Source organism: Macrotis lagotis, chromosome 4 (assembly GCF_037893015.1).
Source record: "Macrotis lagotis isolate mMagLag1 chromosome 4, bilby.v1.9.chrom.fasta, whole genome shotgun sequence".
Lineage (NCBI taxonomy): Eukaryota > Metazoa > Chordata > Mammalia > Peramelemorphia > Peramelidae > Macrotis > Macrotis lagotis.
The window spans coordinates 163406623-163428268 of record NC_133661.1 but is presented as its reverse complement, the minus strand read 5'-3'; the positions used below and the strand labels follow the sequence as shown (position 1 = coordinate 163428268).

General features: G+C 34.2%; 2 protein-coding genes across 8 annotated transcripts in view; both read left to right on the top strand.

The window, feature by feature from the left end:
- RNF111 (ring finger protein 111) overlaps positions 1–13252 on the top strand; it is an 87238-nt gene extending 73986 nt beyond the window's left edge. For 5 of the 7 annotated variants that reach the window (XM_074234554.1, XM_074234556.1, XM_074234555.1 and 2 more), the window contains 4 exons: positions 8348–8440; positions 9416–9511; positions 10704–10831; positions 13123–13252. In XM_074234554.1, the coding sequence (XP_074090655.1) occupies positions 8348–8440; positions 9416–9511; positions 10704–10831; positions 13123–13240 (435 nt within the window). In that variant the 3' untranslated portion in view covers positions 13241–13252. The remainder of the gene's footprint in view (positions 1–8347; positions 8441–9415; positions 9512–10703; positions 10832–13122) is intronic. The other 2 variants (XM_074234553.1, XM_074234552.1) reach the window with 1 other exon arrangement.
- A 61-nt stretch (positions 13253–13313) lies between these two features.
- Positions 13314–21646, top strand: part of CCNB2 (cyclin B2) — a 45087-nt gene continuing 36754 nt past the window's right edge. The window contains exon 1 of the mRNA XM_074234558.1: positions 13314–13373. Within this exon, the coding sequence (XP_074090659.1) occupies positions 13314–13373 (60 nt within the window). The remainder of the gene's footprint in view (positions 13374–21646) is intronic.

Genomic DNA, 21646 nt, shown 5'->3' with positions numbered 1-21646 from the left:
TCATTTGTTAATTCCTTTCCTTCTATCTAAGCATTCTGTGGTCTATCACAACTTTTAAAAACTAACAAGGTCGCTAGGTGGCGCTGTGGGTAGAGCACTGGCCCTGGAGTCAGGAGGACCTGAGTTCAAATTTGGACTTAGACATATCTCTTCCCTTTACTGCCAAAGTTCTCAAGAGTGACTTTCCCTCACTAATTTTCTCTTTGATGTCTATATCCTGTCTCTGTTAAAATGGCTTTCTCCAAAGATCACTAATGACCAACCCCTTGATCACCAATAATTAGTTCTTCTTGATTTTTTGGTAACATTTGACACTGTTGACTTCATCAGATATTTAGTGAACACTGCCTATGGTTTCAGAGGAATAAAAGTTTAAGCTAAAATAATTCCTGTTCCAATTTAGCAGTAGTACAGGAATAGCATACATATACCCACACACACACATGCACATGCATACACATATATATGCGTGCGTGTGCATGTGTGTGTGTATGTAAATGTGTAATTATGCAGAATAACTAAGAATCTTTCCCAAGTCAGTCAAAAAAGGTATCACAGAGGCAAATATGACTGAACAGCAATAAAGAAATTCAAGCTAAGTGCTTTGTGGTAGTTCTTAGACAAGAAGGATGAAATAGGTAAAGATTAGAGAAGAAGAAATTTCAGGTGTGGTTCTGTTTAGCCTCAATGTGTAAAATATTTGGGTAACAGTAATATGAATTAAGAATGGGGGAAAATGGGGAAGTACCAGAATATGAGGGGCATTTGTATGACTTGGATACCATTATGCATATTTTAGCAATGACATGAAATTCCTATTCATGAGGGAATTTAGGCTAAGAGAGATTTAAAGGAAGGAGAAAATAAAGGTTGAAGGACTTGTAAAGAAATTATAATCTTGGCACAAAGACAATATTGTGGTAGTAGAGGTAAAAACAGTAGGAAAGATAGGGCAGGGGATCATGAAGATATTTAATCAAAAGGATTTGTTAACTTAATTTTCCTGGATCTTAGTTTCTGTAAAAGGTGGAGGTTGAACCAGTTAGCCTGGGTGGAACCCTCTTGCTCTGATCTGTGAACTCTGCCTTTATAAAAAAAGTTTTGAGGGGTTGGGGTGTGGGGCAGGGCATGGAAATGATAATGTACATATTTCTTTGGCTTTGTTGAGTGAGCTTGAGATGAAGTTATAGATGCAGGTCTGGAGCATGAAAGTAGGAAGTTGGAAAATTATTTTTTTAAATGATGTGTTCTAGAATTTTAGTGCAGCTTTGATGAAACTTGACAGTGGCTTGCAAAATCTTTTGAGATACTTAGTCATGCTTGTATTTTTCTATTTCTTACAGCGATTCCTTTTCATGCAAGATTTAGGAAACTGAGACTGAAAGGAAGAATGGCTCTTATTTTATGTAATAGTTATCTGGGGTTACATTTTAGAAACCATTACTTGACTTTCCTATAGTGTTAGAGAATTTGGAATTATTTATATTTGTTGAAGTTGAATGGCATCAATGATAAGAAGGAATGGTGGATTACAGAGATAAAATTATATTTCTCCATGATGGGGCTAGCCCCACTCCAACTGCTTGGTGGCAAGTAAGCAAATAAACTCCCTTTCCTGAGTGTCTTTTTTTAACCAGGATGGGGCCATAGCCTGACTTGAACAATTTGGCAGCTAAGAAGGGTATCTTCACTTGGATGACTATCACTAGGATAGCCACCTTCTGTTACCATAGTTAGTATTCAGAGTTTGGTCTGATTCTGGATCAACTTTGAAGTGAACAGAGAAATTAAACTGCTTAGGGAGGATAGTGGATAGGATAAGGAAGAATAAGGAGAGATAGATACCAAAGCCAAAATTGATTTTTATATGTGCATAAAATAAATGAGGCAATGATGAAGAGTTGGCTTTGAGGATAGAGCACTGGGCCTGGAATCAAGACTTATAGTCATAGATTCAAATCTTGCCTCAGACCCTGGGCAAGTCAATTAATGCAATTTATCTCATTTCCTTATCTGTAAGTGAAATTTGAGAAGGAAAGTGCAAACCACTTGAGTATCTTATAAAGTAAATTCCACTTTGGATCATGTAGAGTCAGATATGACTAAATGACAAAACAAGTCACAAAAAAGAAAGGCAATATTATGGGATTGAAACAGAGTGGACCTCTTGCTTGATTTAGGCAAGCTATTAAAGTTTTGGATGAGAGCAAGTTGACTAATAGAGAATGTCCAAAACTTGGGCTCACTTCATAATGGTCCAGATGATTGTGGGGCTTTTGAATTTGAAGTGTTGGTTTATTTTTGTAATATTAAGCAAGTTGTAAACAAGTTTGTTTTGTGTCTCAGTAAAACCAAACCAACTTTTCTTGTATCAGTCAAAGGAAAAGGAATGAAAGAGTGGAAACTTCTGTGGAACTTTCAAAGCCTTAAAAAAGATAATCTTTCTGCATTTCTAATTCTGATCAAGTTTGGGAGACCAACTCTGTTAAAAAGGAAGGGAATTTTTGTTCACTGTCTATAGAAATTTAGAGCAACATAAATTAGAAACCAAAAACTATAGCTGAAATATAATACTTTATTGTAAAATTTCAAATTATAAGGATTGCTAGAAGATCTTAGTGTACCTTGGAGGTTTACAGATAAAGGGTAAATTCAACTAACCTCTCTTCTCTTCCTCAAGGATGATAGGGAGATATTCAGTAGATTTGATTTCAAACTATTAGAGAGTAGGCAAAATTAATTTGAAATGATTTTTGAGTTAAATTGTTTAGCAAAGCCACCTGAATTAAAATAGGCTATACAACTCCAGAATTAGAAAGTCCTATTATAAAAGGAAATCTGTTTAGGAGAGATTCAGTTGAATATTATGGTTGAGAAATAATATGAGATGGATTTAAGAAAATAGTAATGATAAAGAAGTAAGGAATGAGGAAATGTTAGTTTCAAAGTTGGTAGGGAAAATTTGCATGAGAGAAGATTTAAATAAGTAGATTGGAGGAGGTGAAAAAAAAACAAAAGAAAAATTAGAATCACTTTGCTTTAAGGTTAAGGGAAATAAAGGGTTTTTGTATTTGAGAAGGGTTTGATTCTATTGAGATGAGAAATGGGAGAATGGGATGAGACTGCCAGGTTAAAAACCCTTCTTCCTAATTTCCTTGTGTAACCCCTTTTCCTGTTTTCTTTATGCTTTCCAGGGATGTCTTAAGTCTCTTTGCCAAATACTGAATGTCTTCTTCTATACCTCCCTTCTCAGACAATATAAAATTTACAAAAGAAAACTCATAGGAGGTTATCCCTCCTCTCTTTATTCTAGCTAGTAAGGAGTTTAATAGGAGTTTAACAAATTAAATTAACTGACTGGTAAAGAAGATATTGTTGTCTTTGATATTCTGTAAATAATTATTCTTGAAGGCCTTTATAATAAAAATTAAGCTCCCCCTTTCTCTTTTTAATATCTTTTCCTCCCTGTCTGCCCTATTGGGAAAGGAAGGGGTGGGTTAGCTAAAGTATGCCCTTATTCACTCTCTTAATTTCTTGGGGTTAGGTAAAAAACACAAAAGGAATTGATTTGTCTTATTTTAGGTATTTTTAAAGAGGGAAGGAAATAAAGAAGAAATAGCTCTAAATTCTCTTTTGAACTCAAGCAGTGACAAATTCAAATTTGATTTGGTCAGAATTTGTCCTGATGTAATAATTGTAATGTGTTTCGTACAGTGCCTGCCTGACACATGGAAGTATTATGTAAACATTAATAAATTTATGTACTTTGTATTGGTCTTGAATGCAATTCATATAGAATGGTGATGAAATGAATAATTTTCTGGATAAGATAATTTGGAATGGCATTTGGCTAAACTGATGTTATTTTTCTGGCAATTAATTTTGTTTGATATTTTAAATACATGAAATTATCAAATTTGTTCTTATGTTATAAAATTTTGAAAAACTGAAATACTGTTGGAAAAGTACTTAGACTATGCCATTAGACTAAGGATTGAACTGTTAAAAGAATGTGGGGGGTGGAGTGGTGGTGCAGTGGATAGAGCACCAACCCTGGAGTCAGGACACTTTCTAATTACCTAGCTGTGTGGCCTTGGACAAGCCACTTAACCCTATTGCCTTGCAAAAAAACCTAAAAATAAAAAAGAATGTGATAAATATATTTGAAAAATGTTAAATGTTTAATGGAGTATATTTTCTTTTAAAATGAATAATACTGATACCTTACTGTTGGGAGGAAAATTAACAAAGGCCTCTTTAAGCTATCCTTATTTATGAGGGGTACTTTCTACTTGAACTAGGTCATAAGAGCTAAGACCGTGATGACTACTTAAAAAATTCTAATTTAGAAATTAGAAATTTGAAAATTAGGATAACATCCAGCCAAAGTGGAGGTATTTGCATATGGTGAATAGTGTGTTTTATCTGAAATTAATTGGCTATCACAGAACATTATGAAATTGTATCTGTTAATAAATAGTTTGCATTGAACTTAGACTTTTAAACTAGCTTAATAGCAATAGACTTTTAGACTCAAAGATTTTTTTTTACCTTAGGTTTTAAAAGGCTGTATGTATATCTAGAGATTTATAGTGACTAGCTTTTCTGGAGACTTTGAGTCAACTAATATATACTTGCTTTATATGTGAGTCTCCAGAATATGATTATTCTTAATTTATAAATGAAAGATAAATGTCCTTTACATAAGTGAAGAAAATAAAATAAGAAAAAATTAAGAAAAAAAGTCACAGTTACGAGCCAGTCACACAGCAGTATTCCCCATTATTCACAAGGTAGCAAAGTCAAGCTCATTATAAACCAGGTGGAAAATTTTCTTGTTCATTCAGACAAGAAAGAACAATATGGGGTAACTTGAGTCAAGAGGTTCCTACCTTCACCTAGTCCCTTCAAATTTTCCCAGGGAAATTTTAGAATTTTCTATAAAAGCTCTAGAATTGGATCTTAATGAATGGTAATTAAATATCCTTTATGTACTTGTTGCTGTTGATGAAAGATAAGCAAACATAATAATAAATTACCCTAAACTGTGATTAGTGAAAATGTGTTATTTGAAGTAAAATCTTAAGGGATAAATAAATCTTGTTTGTGTCTATGACTGTGTATATGTGTAATAATCTAAGTTTTTATTTCAGGTATTATTGTCTGAATTATAATAAAGCCATTAGTCCGTCATTCAGGGGAAATATCATATGGATACCCACAGGGTTTGATCTGAGAACTACTATAAGTGGATGTCTTTTCCTGGGAAAACTTTGGGATTCTCATGCATAGGCAAAAGAGGGATCTTCTTGTCTCAGTTACCCCATGGTGCTAAAAAAATTTCCTTCCTAGTTAATTCTGAGCTTGGCTATGCTACTTGTGAATAACGTGGAACTTTTCTGTGTGACTGACTGACTGAATTTTTTTTTGTTATGTTATTTTAACTTTTTTTTACAATTACATTCAAAAACATTCATCTTTTTGTAAACTTTTGAGTTCCACTTTTTCTTACCACCCCCACATTCCACTCCCCCCCACCCCCCCATGATAGCAATCTGATGTAGGTTATACATGTATTAACCAATTTCCATATTAGTCATTTTATGAAGAATTGAGCTTTTTTAAACATAAGAAAGTAAAAACTTAAAAGAAGTTTTAAAAATAAAAAAAATAGTATGCTTTGGTCTATATTCAGACTTCATAGTTTTTTTTTTTTCTCTTTTATGTGGATGACATTTTCCATAACAAGTCTTTTAGAATTGTACTTGAGCTTTGGACTGCTGAGAAGAGCTGAACCATCATAGTTGATTGTCTCACAATATTGCTGATATTGTGTACGATGTTCTTCTGATTCTGCTCAATTTATTCAGCATCACTTCATACAAATCTTTCCAGTTTTTCTGAAGTCTGCTCACTCTTGATTTCTTACAGAATTTCATCACATTTCTTACAGTATTTCATTACATTCATATACCACAATTTGTTCAGCCATTCTTCAATTGATAGGCATCCTTTCAATTTCCAATTCTTTGCCACTAAAAAAAGCTGCTATAAATATTATTGGGCATTTGAGTCTTCCCCGTTTTTTATGATCTCTTTGGGATACAGTCCTAGTAATGGTCTGCATCAAGGGGTATACACAGTTTTATTGCCCTTTCGGCATAATTCCCAATTGTTCTCCAGAATGGTTGAATCATAATAACTTGACTGTTGTCTGGAATCAGGTTCTAAAGTTGGTGGATTGTATCACATCAGTTTGTTCCTTGAAGGGACAGTTTTGATATTGTCATATTGTCCCTCCATTTTCTTTTCATAGCAAATTTCTATAATCAGGGTAGGTGAATATTGAAGGTTTTTTCCCATTATATTAAATCTCTTAATAGAATAATGAGGAAACATCTGGGTTACCATAATAGGATGCAGGTATGAAAGGTCTTAATGCTTTGACTGAATTTGTGGTCAGTTCATATCCTGAGTAGGTAAGTAAAGGAGTTCTTAGGCTTCACATCCCTTTATTACTTATATATTTCTATGTAAGATTAGGTCCTTAAAGTACTTTATTGCTTCAAAATGATATGAGATAGGAAGATAGATAAAAATAACTCTATCCTTGAAAAGGGCAGATAAAATGACGATGTAAAAATTTCTAGATTTAATGGAGTTGTAAATTTGGTGAAGGCAAAATCAAAAGATTAGAAATCTAAGAATATATATTTAGTATCCAAATGTATCTCACAGGAAATATAGACTTGATTATGTTTTTTGTAATAAGTTCCTAAAATTAGATGTTGCATCATATCCTCTATTCTTTGAAGTATATTGGTGATGATAATAAGGGATACGAGGCCTCATTTTTTAAAAAAGTTAGGCCCTCTTCCTTAACCCTGTGGATGACACTATTTATATCAGGTACAGAGTTTAAGAAAGAGAAAGTAATTTGTAAAAAACTGAAATTCTCTGAAGTTTCAGTTAAATTATGTTTACCTCATTTATTATACTTATAGATTTAGGGTTGAAACCATATGGTTGTTAGTTCTTACTGTATGAGCTAGTTACTAAAAAGGCATATTTGGGAGGTTGCACTTACTAAATTGTATTGAGGATTGTTGCTGACAAATCTTAGAATTTGTCTAAATCTCTGCTAGTGACTTGGAACCAGAGAAACAAATATTCTAGGAGGAGCCCTCTTCAGAGATGTCCTGAGAATGAGGCCTATTCCAGAATGTCCAAAGGAGAGGGTTCCAGGGACCAGACAACTCCATGGGACATCTGGGACACAAGATTAAATGCCTAATTCATTGAACATTGGAGTGGGTTGCCAGATTATTTAATATTGATGTTCATTATTGAATTACTTTCTAGTTTTTTATTTTGTTTTATGGTGTTTATGTTTATTGAGTTTTCTCCATGACCATGGTGATTTGTAAATCCTCTTCTCAGATTAATACATGATAAGCCCTAAAGTGGTTTAATATATAACCTGACTTAGTTTATTTAAAGAACCTATTCAATAAGGTTTGGCTCCTTAAGAGGATATATGAGATTTTGATTGTCCTTAACTAGCATTAAAAAGAAGCATGGGATTTTGATGGTGTAATACTTGCTTGTTTCTGGTTGCAAGTTTGTTCCTTAATTTATAGCTATGAAGATAGAGAAGCAATGCAGATATGATTGTAGGGCTCACCAGGTGGTATATTGGATAGAGTGTCTTGTCAAGGATCAGGAAGATTCATCTTCCTGAGTTCAAATCTGACCTCAGACATTAGTTGTATGACCCGGGACAAGTCACTTAACTTTCTTTACCTCAGTTCCTCTTCTGTAAAAATGAATTGGAAAAGGAATTGCAAACTACTGCAGTATCTTTGCCAAGAATAACCCCAAAAGGACTCACAAAAGATATGCACAAGACTGAAAGAAAAACAACAATGGTGATGTACCATAGATAGGGTTAGTCCCAAATGGGGAATTGTGCAAAGTCAGGACTCTGGGCAAATTAAAATCTGAATGACCCCTATATTTTAACTTTGCTTGATCCTTGAATACTGAGCTCAGCCAGACTGTAGTAGAGAGGGAGGTTCCCTTGAGGATTACTCATTTCATCTCCCAGTGATGCTGTTATGAGGAGATGAGGTGACACTCATCCAACCTTTTACCAATACAGATTGTCTTAGTCTTATATGTAAATATAATTGTCTCTAAAATTCAACTGAAGATTGGATGTGGCAGCCAGCCTCTACTCCAACTGCTTGTTGCCTTGGGGTGACAAAAACTGTTTATTTTCCATTATGAAAATAAGCCAATGAAATTGTTCTGAATATTATTTTAACTTTTGTCTGTGTTCAAATAGGTTCCAGACATGGCAGGCTATCCTCATATCCGTTACATTTCGTCAGGATTGGATGGAACATCATTTAGAGGCCCTTTCAGGGGCAATTTTGAGGTTTGTAATAAAATAATTATAGTTGTTGAGCAAAATGTATTTAATAAAGGGAACAGCATGTAACTCTTATTTGTTTCAGTATTTATTTGAGATGTCACTGTATTCAGTGCAAAGGGAAAAGAATATACTAATTTTCATGATAATTAGTCATTATTAGCATTTCTTATGTATAAATATGCTGTGTGTGTTTGTATGTATGTATCAAATCTACGTGTATACTTACACATAAAATTTGACAGGAACTTAGAGGAAACTGCTTCATTTTACTGGTGAAAAAACTGAAACCTTTGTTTGCACAGCAAGTTAGGGCAGGGCAAGAGCTACAACATGGGTCTCTTTATTCTAAATCTTTCCATGTTTGACTTGTTAAAAAATGAGTAAAAAAAGTATTCAGCAATCTCTGCAGAAATTGAATAAAGCTACTTGTACTCTTCAAGTAGACTATTGCTTCTCAAATTTTTTAAATGTAAAGACTGTATCTATATAAATTAGTTAATGCTAATATTTACTGAATATAATTCAATATATTCAAGAAAAAATAATTTATGTCCTTAGGCTAAATAGTTTGTTGGTATTTAACATTAAATTGCAATGCTTTGTTCACTTAGGTATTTGTGGAGCTTTACAATATCTCTGTGGCCCCCAGATTGTAATGATTGTAAGCCATGTAAATACCCAGTCATGATTCTCAAAGTTCAAAGTCCAAAAAAATTCAGTTTCCGATCTAAAATTAGAAATATTCTTAGATTTTTATATTCCTGTTTTGCATGAAAATCCTAATTTCATGCTTTTTAATTGAAATCAAATAACAGATTCAACTTTTTATTTTAATGTACCAAGTTTTTTTTAACAGTGTAACTTTATAGAAATTTAGATATGACCAAAATCATTACTGGCTCTTTCCCCCCTGAAATCCTCTTCCTTGTGATTTATGAGGTTAATTTGGATTTCAATGTTTTTTTCTTTATTTTTCAGGAACTGATTCATTTGGAAGAGCGTTTAGGAAATGTCAATCGTGGAGCTTCCCAGGGAACAATTGAAAGATGTACATATCCTCACAAATACAAAAAGGTGAGACTTTCTTTTAATAGTCTTGATGGGGGGGTTTAGAAAAATATTTCGAAGTTGTTTTTTTAAGTCTCCCAAGTTAGCTTATTTTATTCATAGCCGAAGCTGCCAACTGGTTCTTGCTCTAAGGGTAGTAAAATTAGAATTAGTTTCAAATCATTACCCTCTTAAGATAAAATTTGATTCTTTAGCAAATTATCTACTTCTATAGCATTCGATGAAGGGTTATTTAGTCACATTCTAAACTTTGAAAACAAGACCTTAATCTATGCAGATTTTCCTCTACCAGCTCTAAGGAACATATATAGGCAACATCACCATTGGCAATTGTAAAGATATCAGAAATTTAATAGTTTAAAATTTTCTGCAATTATTTGGAACTCTTAATTTCATGTACCTTAGACTGCCAGTGCCTGTTATTAATTTTTTTGAACATTGATGGAGTAGTTAAATTATGAGTGGTTATCAGGACTCTGCAAGAAGCTTGTAAAGATGAATCATGCTACAAAAAGATTAACAAGGGGCGGCTAGGTGGCACAGTGAACCAGCCCTGGAGTCAGGAGTACCTGGGTTCAAATCTGATCTCAGACACTTACTAATTACCTAGCTGTGTGGCCTTGGGCAAGTCACTTAACCCCATTTGCCTTGCAAAAAAAAAGATTAACAAAATAGACATTACCATACTTGCCATATTTTTTTTTATTTTGAATTTTAAAGGCTTAAAGCAGAAATTGTTATTCTTGGTCCCTACAATTTGGAACTATTTATTCTCATTCCCAGTTTTTGGTGTTGGCAATATCAATAAATATGCATACAATATTTTAATAATAAGTCTTAATAAAAAAATCTACAAGGTGTGATTTGAAATTTTTTCCTTATTTTGTTATTATTTAAAATTATAGAAATCATATAATATACATTGTGTATGTATCTTTTAAATGTATATGCTACCTTTAAGATAAGGGTATTACTCTGAATTAGAGATAGTTCTTTTAATTTGTTAAATCCTGAAGCTAAAGGGTATGTTTGCTACCCCCTGGGATTTATTTACCAAGCTACACCTTTTCATTAGCCATAAATAACTGTTTAAAAAAACTTGTTTGATACTGTTCAATGTTATTGTTTTGTTGTTGTTGATGATGATTTTTAAAAAACAAATTTTACTCAGTTCAATAATGTCATCTCTACTAATAAGGTAACAACTGATTGGTTCTCACAGAGGAAACTGCACTGCAAACAAGATGGGGAAGAGGGAACGGAGGAAGACACAGAGGAAAAATGTACCATTTGTTTGTCTATTTTAGAGGAAGGTGAAGATGTGAGGTAATTCATTGTTATTTAGATTATTTTAATTGCCAGTATATATAGCTAGGGTTAGAAATACAGAAGGTTATTAGGCCTGGTTTAACCTTTCTTCTAACACATCCTTCCAACCAGGTTTCTGTCTTGGGCATGATAGAGGGAGGGGGTGGGGGGGTAGAGAAGAATGAATTTCTCTACTGATAGTAAGGTCAATGCATTGTACCACCTGTTGAGAAATTGAGGTTCTCCCTTCAGCTCTGCTATTCATTGACTTTTGACCTTGAGTGCCACCTATCTACATCTTTGTTTTCTCATCTCTTACTGAGCTACAAATTAGATTCCTTCTTGGGTCCCTTCCAGTTCCATGACTCTTTCTGTTTCTCTCTGAAGGAATGATGTACAAAGGAACCATTTGCAAGCATTCCTTACACAGTTAAGAATTTTGTTATTGTGACCAGCTTCCCTGTACCTTTTAAGAGCTTAACTTCCTTTTTACTGTAATAAACTAGGAATTCAGAAAAAATAAAAGAAAAAAGGAACTCTAGAGGCTCTTACCTTCCTCACAGGATTGTTGTGAGGCAGAGTATTTTCAAAATTTATCAGAATATATCAGTTATATTATGCACTAGTGTCACTTATTACTGAACTTTTACATGTTGAAATGATAGGCAAATTGTTTTCTGACAAGTAAATTTGACCACCTTGGTGAATGTGGGATGAAAGTGGTCTTTCCTATCTTTTGGAAGCTATATTGTTTTATATTTCAAAGTTACTGTAGAACAAAATTTTCTGTGTTAATTTTAAATCCCAGTTTTATAGATTGAAAAAACTGAGGTCCAGACACAACCCAATGTTAAATAGACAGAAGAATCAGAATTCATTCCATACAAAAATCTATTGTGACCACGGGAATTAACTTGAGGGATACAAAAGCAATTCTAGATTACAAGTGGAATATAGTGCATTATGTTGAAGGAAGTTAGTGAATAAAATTAATTAAAATTACTTAAGGTTGAGATTCTGAATTCAGGTACCAAATAATAGATTAATAGTCTCATATTTTCCCCTTGCAACATAATATGAGGCTTTCAGGTACTTAAATAGACAACAAAACAAATTCCTCAGCATTTGAGCTGGATAGCTTATAGCAATGAATCCCCCATGTCAGTTGGGGAGGCTTTCAGATAAAGTATTAAAAGAATAAGTTTTTGATGCCCACAGTGGGAGGAATGGGAGTGTTTCATTCCTCCAGCATTTCATTGTAGTATGATATTTGCCTTGGTTCTTGAAGGTTTTGCAAACAGAGTGCTAGCCTATGAATAGGACTGAAACCTGAAAATATCTGGACCTGGTGATGGACTTATCATCCCTGGACCATCCTAATTGTGTTTGAAGAGGTTCATGTGATTTTTTTTTTTCTTTTGGCACAGTAATTTAAAGGTGTGGCAAGGATCAGCATTAATCTGTTTTTCTTGGGAGTACCCATTCTGAAATCCTTAGGATGACTGCCTTAATTGAGAAAAGACTAGAGGGTTAGAAATAAATGGTGTCGGGGTGGCTAGGTGGCGTAGTGGATAAAGCACCGGCCCTGAAGTCAGGAGTACCTGGGTTCAAATCCGGTCTCAGACACTTAACTAGCTGTGTGGCCTTGGGCAAGCCACTTAACCCTGTTTGCCTTGCAAAAACCTAAAAAAAAAAAAAAAGAAAGAAATGGTGTCTTTTTGTTTCATACAAATATAACCTAGTCTGAGTGAAGAATTAAAATTGGCTTAAGTGACTTCATTGTCAATATTATCTAGGTTCAGTGTCACTTGACTTTCTTAAAATGACAATGCTATCCCATTTTTCGTAGTATTGTGGAAATCCTCTTTGAGCTCCTGTAGTTTCTTAACTAAACTCTTGGTTTGGTTCATTAAAATGAATCTCTTATTTAATATGTTTGTGGTAAAGTGGTACTGCTCTAAAAGATATTACCATCAAAATAAATTTTGCAAATTTTATCCAGTTGGAAAGAGCATTCTATTCTATCTTCTGGGGAAAATGGATATATTATGTGGTGCATAACTACCAGTACAGTTGTAATAATAATAATACTCATTCACAATATGTTGTATATTTCTATATCTATGGAAATGTATTGAATCCTAGTAATTTTTCTTATATTGTCCCTATCCTTTTTATCTAAAGTATTACATTAAAAAAATTTTTTTTGAAGAGAAAACAAGTTCCCAATGTCCTTGAAACAACCTATAAGGTCTTTAGAGATGTCATTTGTATTCATTATAACATTAATTTTTTTTTTTAAATTTCAGGCGTCTTCCATGTATGCACCTTTTCCACCAAGTGTGTGTCGACCAGTGGTTAATTACTAATAAGAAGTGCCCCATTTGCAGAGTGGACATTGAAGCTCAGCTGCCAAGTGAAAGTTGACACCATTTTCCCAGAACTCTTGCCCTCCCTCCCATTCCTATCCTTTCTGGTACTGCAGTCAACCAAAGATGGCATGACTTACCTGCGCAGATTTGGAAGCATTGAACTTAAAGAGTGCTGGCTCTGCTACATGGTACAACTAATGCTAGACCTACAGTTTGTGTATACAGTTGATTTAATGTATTTATAAAAGCTTTTTTTAGATTTTACATTTCCCTTTTTATTTTTACTGTATTTTTGCATGGTTCCTTGTATTGATTGCATTTCTTTGCACATATTATGGGCTTTGTGACCCTAAACTTGCAGGCAAGATTAGCTGCTTTAGGAAGTAGAATTGTGTGGTCCTTTTGTTTTTACATAGTACCAAGCTTTGAGAATTATGATTTCATCCATTACTAACCTTGAATTTGTTAATTTAATCAATCATGTATTTTAGTTTACTGTATAGAGATGAACTAGAAAAAGATAATATTGTGTATTAAGACATTCCTTATGTAGGACAAAGTGGCTGCTGTATATTTACAATATGAGTTCTGAGTTAAAAAACCATCCTTAATACTGGGAACAGAATACAAATTATATTGAGTCAGATGCAGGTGGCATCATCATCACCAGAGTGATCGATTTGAATCTTCTTGGTGTATCCTTTTAAATTTCCTTTCAGCACAATGCAGATATAGATGAATATCGATATTATACACTTATACTGCTGTTCTGATTGTATTTATCTTTTTTTCTTACATTGTCTAGAAATTGATTCCCTGATTTAATTTTCCCTGCTGTAAAACAGCTCTAACGAACACTAAATATTAAATTCCATTAGCTGAATTGTATATACTTGCAGATTTAATGAATTTTTAGGGAAACTGAAAAAAGACATGTAGAATTTTGTTCTTCAGTCTTCAGCTAAAGCACGTCTAGTTTAAGATATCTGCTTACATTTGTTTTGTAAACACATTCAATCAAGATTTAGAATTGCAATTGTTGGCAGGTATCCATGCGTTCATAGACCTTCTAAAGGTCCCAGGATCATTTTCAAGGGATTTTTATTAGTTAAAAGTTAATAAAGTTAGCTAAATCTACATGTCTCTTGTTTTATTTCTCATTAAACTTGAAAACCTGTAAATCTGCAGATACTGTGAGGCACAATTATGCTGTTACCTAGTGTTGCTCTGGTTATAGAATTCCACTGTATACATTGCCAACAGTCAATCACTGGTTTAAAAATATTAATTTCTATAGTTAAGATTTGCTGAATAATATAGTATATAGAGTTAAGTTAATGTACTAACATTTCTCCTTTGGAGGAAGTTTTAATCCACTTCAGGATGCAGATTCCTTATCAAAATACTTTCATATTACAGAATAGCATAGTTTATTTGTTTAAATGTGCTCAGTAATGCCCCAAGTTGCAAATGCATCCAGACAGTGTTACTGTCATAATGTGGAAGACATGTTCCTATGGATCATATGTGAAGATGTCAATAAGCTTGCATTAAGCCACCTGCTTTGTAAGTGGATTGATTAATAAATACCTTCAATTTCTATTGTCCTTGTTTTTTCATAGTGTGTGTAAAGCAACATCAAAAAATCATGGGATAAAGAATGCTTTAAAGTTGTGTTATTTCATGTCTTAATCTACCCAATTTGGTGTTTTGTCTTTATTAAATTAAGGTTACTTAACCTTTTTTCATCCTCTTTTTTTGGGGGGGATGGGGGTAATAGCAGTTTTTACAATTAAAAACAGCATTGATATAGAGGATAAGGCAATCAGCTTGAAATTAGAAAGACCTGTTCAAGGCCTTCCTATAATACTTGTCAGCCTTTTTTGACCATGGGCAAGTCACTTCCCCAGGCAACTCTCCTAACATAAAGGAGATCTACTAAATGCTGAAGATCTACATTGATGGAAGGAGTTACCATAACAGGTGTGTCCCAAAAGTCCATGAAATCACAGCTCTTGTATATCCCACCTCTATCAACTCCACAAAATTCAGTCAAATTCTTTTTTTAATCTGTAATACATATGTGTGTGTATATATATATATATATATATATATATATATGTATATATGTATGTATATGTGTGTGTGTGTGTGTGTGTGTGTTGCTTTGATGTCTGAAATCTAAGGAAGGAAAGCTGATTATTTACTTCTAAAATTTAATTGCTTTGTGAAGACAAACATCACATGTTAATTTATCTATTTTCAGATGCAAACTCAGATTTTAAGCTACAGTTTTATTACAAAATACAAGATGGAGGCAAACTTACACTTTAATATGGAGTAAAGCACAAGTGGCCTTTCTGTTTATAATGTTATTCCTGTGATGGTATAAAGGATGTGAGGAAAATTCTCTTGATTAGTACCTAGGAAACTCGAGTTCCAAGTAAATGGCTAACAGCTTGTACTGAAACAGTTAGAAATACTTTGACTTGTTTGATAATGGCTACTCTTGATTTTTTTATTATTTCTTTTAAACAGACCATTGCCAAAAAACCAGTTTTTTTATAAAGGATTAACTTCCATTACTATTAATGTTGGAGCTCTTTAAAACGCTGTCCTTAGAGGAAAATGATCCAGTGGGAAAAATATTGCATGAGTTCCTTCACTTTGTTATGCTTTTTTGATTTGATGTTTTTCATTTCCTTGCATCTAATAATTCCAAAATAAAATTTGTAAGAATGGCAATCTATCATTTTAATTGCAAAATATTTGTCAACAAATATGTGTAGATCAGTAACAGTTTTCTTACATGACATGACATTTTCTTCCACTTTTTTTTGCATTTTAATTGCTTGCAGACTCTTTCCCATCTGAAAGATGTTAATTGTTTATAAGAAGTTTTATTATTAAAATTGATGGTCCATGAAACTTGACTACTAAATAATAATACTAAAATATTCCAATTATTTTTAGCATTTTTATCAGTTTTTCTTTGTGTATGAGAGAAGTTTCTGAATATTCCTAGTTCTATAAAAACCATACTTACTTAGTATTTTAGAGTACAATTTGTTCACAAGGTCACAAATTTCTGTATCTCCTAGACTGTCAGGTTTAATTTTTAATACAACCAAAAGATGCATAAATTTTAAGGAATAAATATGAGAACTCCCATTATAATTTAACTGGTTGAGTTAGGACAGCAACTTTAGCCATTCTAAATGGAACCTTTATTAAATATAAAGATCAAAAGAATACATCATGGGCACCTCTGTGGCACAGTGAATAGAGCACTGGTCCTGGAGTCAGGAGGACCTGACTTAAAATTTGGCCTGAGATACTTAATAATTACCCTATTTGAGTGATTTTGGGCAAGTCACTTAATCCCATTGTCTTGCCAAAAAAAAAAAAAAAAGAATACCTCATTCTTACTTTTCCCATATATATGTAAATAGTTACATATATATACATATATATATATATGTATAAACAAACATGGTGAGAGCATGGAAGATTAAATATTTAATAATATTAAATAGAGACCAGGAAAGGTTTTCTGCAGAAGGTGGGATTTGCTCTAAAGTCTTTTTTTTTTTTTTGATTTTTTTGCAAGGCAAACGGGGTTAAGTGGCTTGCCCAAGGCCACACAGCTAGGTAATTATTAAGTGTCTGAGGCCGGATTTGAACCCAGGTACTCCTGACTCCAAGGCCGGTGCTTTATCCACTACACTACCTAGCCACCCCGGGATTTGCTCTAAGTCTTGAAGGAAGACAAAAGGCATGAGGAAAAAGAATCATTCCCATACGTGGTAGAGAGCATAGAGTGGGGAGAAGGAGGGTTGCATATGGGGGACAGCAAGGCCATGTAGGCAGGTGGCTAATAGATTATATGGAATAACAATGGAAAAGTAATAAGGTGCCAGATTACAAAAGGCTTTACCTATTTAAACACCACACAGAAGATTTTATTTTTGTTACTGGAGGGACTAGTGAGTTACTAGAGTTTATTGAGAAAAGGGTTAAAATGAACAGACCTGTGCTTTGTGAAAATGATTTTGGCTGCTGGATAGAATCAAGTGGGGAAATGGGAAAGGAGACTAATAAGGCCATTGAAAGAGTCTTAAGATGAAGAGAAAGGGGAGCCAGCTATATGCGTAGAGAGGAGACTTAGGAAAGGTGTTGTAAAAGGCAAAAAACAAAATTTGACAGTAGATAGGATATGGGAGATGAATGCAAATAAAGAACAGAGAATGACACCAGACTTGCTTCCTTTCTCAATTGCCTACCTTATTGGTTTTGGGGATCAGAATTGCATTTTGTCCTATCCAACTCATTCCTCAATTACATTCCTCAATTACAGCTCCTTGACTAGATGGTTCTAGTCAGGATATACCCCAGAATACATAGCATTCTTTCCTCTCAGAGGGCTTTACCCATTAATTTCACATTCCCCCAGTTCTCTTGAATATGTTATGGGACCAATTCCCTTACCTGCAAATATCCCTTATCTTATAAAAATGGGCTACATCCGTGGATCTAGAGCACTGAATTACAGCCCAATTACCTCTATTTTTCCCTTTGAGTAAAATGTCTAATTTATAAATATAAGACTTTGGAAAGGTTTAGAGGTATTGGGGAGCTGGACATGTAGGCTATTACTAATTAAGCTTAATTAGTGCTATCATTTGTTAACTTTCTGAGGAATTATATTTTCTGGACAATAAAAAATTGCTTTAGAGCTATTTCTCATCAAGGTATGGTTTGGTGAATTTAGCAATTTCTTTTTCAACAAATATTTACCATGGGTGAGGAGAAATATTGAAGAGGGAGATTTCTAGTATTGGTACTGGATCTGTGTTAGCATTGGTAGAGGGAGGTCCTAGATGAGGAAACTTTTCTCTGCCATGGTCTTTTAAATTTTTTTTATTTTAAACTTTTTTAAAATTTTGAGTGCCATGTTCTCTCCCTTTCACCCTCTGAAAAGGCAAGTGATGTGAAACTTGTGAAAATACATGTGAAATTATGCAAGACACAAATATATTGCAGATGAAAAAGCCATATTGCAAAAGAAAAGTGAAACCTACCTCTAATAATGAAAATTAGCCCATTTCCTGCAACTTTAGAGTCACTCAGAGTCCTGAGAGGTTGCTCAGGGTCACAGTCAGCATATTTGAACCCAAGTCCTTTTGGTTGTAAAGCCAGTTCTTCATACATACATTGTTGTGCATAGAAAGAATAGTCTTTGCCCTCAGTGAGCTTAAATTCTTTTGAGAGAAAACAACATAAACCCAGAAAAATAGAGTTTTTTAATCAAAAGAGAATTTAGAGGATGATGTTGTAAAACTTTTAAGCATATATATGTCAGATATAAAACTGAATGAAGACCATCCCTGGCAATGAAGGTTTTTTTAATTTTTTTTATTTTTACTTTTGGGAGCTAGTCAAGATATATCCCTAATGTCCCTTGGAATATTGGTCCTTCATCATTTTTCCATCCATCTACACCAACCTATTTAAATCCTGACTGTTAAATTCTGCTGATCAACTTCTACTATTTAAGATAATCTTAATATTTGCTTGAGTGTACCCATCCATATCTTCTCTCATCTGTGGTGATTTCATCTATATTCATGAAGTACCTGAGACCCTTTTTTTTATTTTTTATTTTGGCAAGGCAAAGGGGTTAAGTGACTTGCCCAAGGTCACACAGCTGAGTAATGTGCCTGGGACCAGTTTTGAATTCAGGTCCTCCAGTCTCAGTACTCTATCCTCTGTGCCACCTAGATGCCTCCGAGACCTTTTTCTTTAAATGTTTTTTTTCCCCTCTGTTATCATTTTGAACTTGCTCCATGGCATTGCCCTGTTCTGACCACAATCTCAATGTCATTTTTCCTTATATTAATTTGCACTCTCTTTAAGCTTTAATGGTTCATCTTTCCCCTACTTGATTCAGGTTGATTGAAGATACACTCCCTTATTTAATCTGGAAGGGTGATCTGGAAAGCAAGTAATTTTTTCTCTTGAGGTCCCTAATTCAAAGAAATTAAATACCCTTACAAATCCTTTCTCATCTTTACATAAAATAATTAAGGGTCTTGAATTTCAAGTCCTAAATTTTTTTGAATTACCACCTTTCGTTCTCAGTGCCTATGTGACTTTTGGTAAATTCCTTATCTGTAAAGTAAGAGTTTGACTAGATGTTGTTCTCTAAAGGGTACTTCTAGCTCAAAACTTTATGATCCTAAATATAACTACCCCCTCTGGACCAACCTCTTATTCCTGTAGATAAGGTTTTTGGGGGTTTTTTGGGTAGGAGATGAATAAAACTGAAAGCATTGCTGAAAGGGATCTTAAAAATAGGAGTCTTCTCTGTGGCACCATTCCCCCCCCCATTCCCTACACTATAGTCAAGGATGATCCTCCACTGGACAAGAGAAAATCATATATAATAGCAATGTTGAAATCAGCCAGAAGTGCTTTTTTTTTGGGGGGGTACTTAAATATTTTATTTATTTTGAGTTTTACAATTTTCCCTCTAATCTTACTTTACTCCCCCTCCCCCCCCTCCCCGAAGGTAATTTGCAGAAGTGCTTTCAAAGGATAGGACCTCTACTGCCACCACTGCCATCAAGAAATCTTTCTGCTTTCTCCCATACCTCTGTGGGAAAGGCTCTCTTGAGGGTATTCTTGACCTGGAATTAATTAAAAATCTAGACTAAAAGGATTTCCACTTCCCTAATATCACAATGAATGACAACCATGAGGTCAATGTCCAACAAATCCGAACAAAGTTAACCCATTTACATCTTAGTCTGACAAAGTTCTTTTAAACCCTGTTATTAAAATGCTTTCTGAAAAGCAACCACAAGTTTTTTGTCTGTCTCTGAATTTAACTACTTCCAAAATCCTAATGTTTCTGTTTTAATGATCTTTAATCCTCATTAAGGGTAACTGGATGTGCCAGCCTCTTGGAGGGGGAAGATTCTCATTTGTGGAGGTCTTGGCATAACTGATAATTCACAAAGATCCTGGACTTGGGAGGAGCCATTCTTTCTGGTGTGTCCTGGACATACCTCCTAGTAGGTGTGTCTTATATTTAGCCCCATTCCAGGTTGAAGGGCACTTCTGACCTTCATGGAGAAGTAGCTTTTCATATCATTCCTTCTGGTAGTGAGATAGATGATGATCCAGTTCTAAGCTGTATCTTGGAAGGATTGATTCTATAGCCAGATCCAAGCCCCCCTCCCATCCATGCCTGTGTAATCAGCAAGCTTAGAGAAAACAAATTATGTTAACCTATTTCTGTTTTGCTCTTGAGGCCAAACTTGGAGGTTAACATTTGTCCCTTATTAGGACAAAATGAAGGTTAACATATTTAATATTGTTAAGGCTGAACTCATGGAGGTCCTCAGTTTTTCTTTTTTAACCTGCTTTTCAATCTGTTCTTTAAACGAGAGCTATTGTAACTTCACTTTCCAAACATCTGTGACCTGAATCTTACCAATGTTTGTTTTTCTTTTTTCTCAATATATACTATTATTGCAGAGTAATAGCTGATATTTAAATAATGTTGAATATGAATTATCTTTTAGTATTGCTTAATAAACAGGTTTTTAGGGGGGTTTGAGAGTTCCATATTTTTTAACTTAATAGTTGCTTAACAAGTAGGTTTTTAGGTTTCCATATTTCATGATTGAATTAAACTGATCTCTGCCACTAAAATCTCCAGATTTTTCAGATAAGCTATTCACCCCATCCTCCATCCTCATCTTTATACCTGGAATAATTTTGTTTTGGTTTTGTCTACATTAAATCTCATCATAGCGGGCAGCTAGGTAGCACAGTGGATAGAGTACTGGACCTGGAGTCAAGGGGACCTGGGTTCAAATCTGGCCTCAGACACTTAAAAATTGCCTACCTGTATGACCAAAATAAAGAAATCTCATCATCTTTGATTCAATATAAAACTCTGGCCTATGATGATCTTACAATTATCAGACTTGTTAGCTATCCCTCCCCATTTTCTCAGGCCTCAGTTTCTAGATGACTGAAGTAGCAATGGATCAACTGAAGAAAACTGAGTCATCACAGATCTGAACTTTGGCACAGACTAAAGGCAGTGATATGATATGTGTATGTGTGTGTGTCTGTGTATCCATGTGTGTACACATTGGAATGACTCGGGTAGAGTTGTATCTTTTGCTTGTAACTTTTGCTTGTGCTTCTCCCCCACCTTCTTGTAATGAATCTCCAAGAAAAATTTGAGTGGGAGTTCCACTCAGTCCCGAAGGATCCCAATCACCCACATTATTTTTCAAAGTCAGTAAGGGTCCCCAGTTTTCATAAGATCTTAGTAGGTAGGGACCCATATCAACTGGTCATTCCTATGAAATGACAGACAAATTGCTTATCCCTTCTCCCATTAATCCTATGATTAGGAATCAACCTCTGCTAAAGCCGTCTC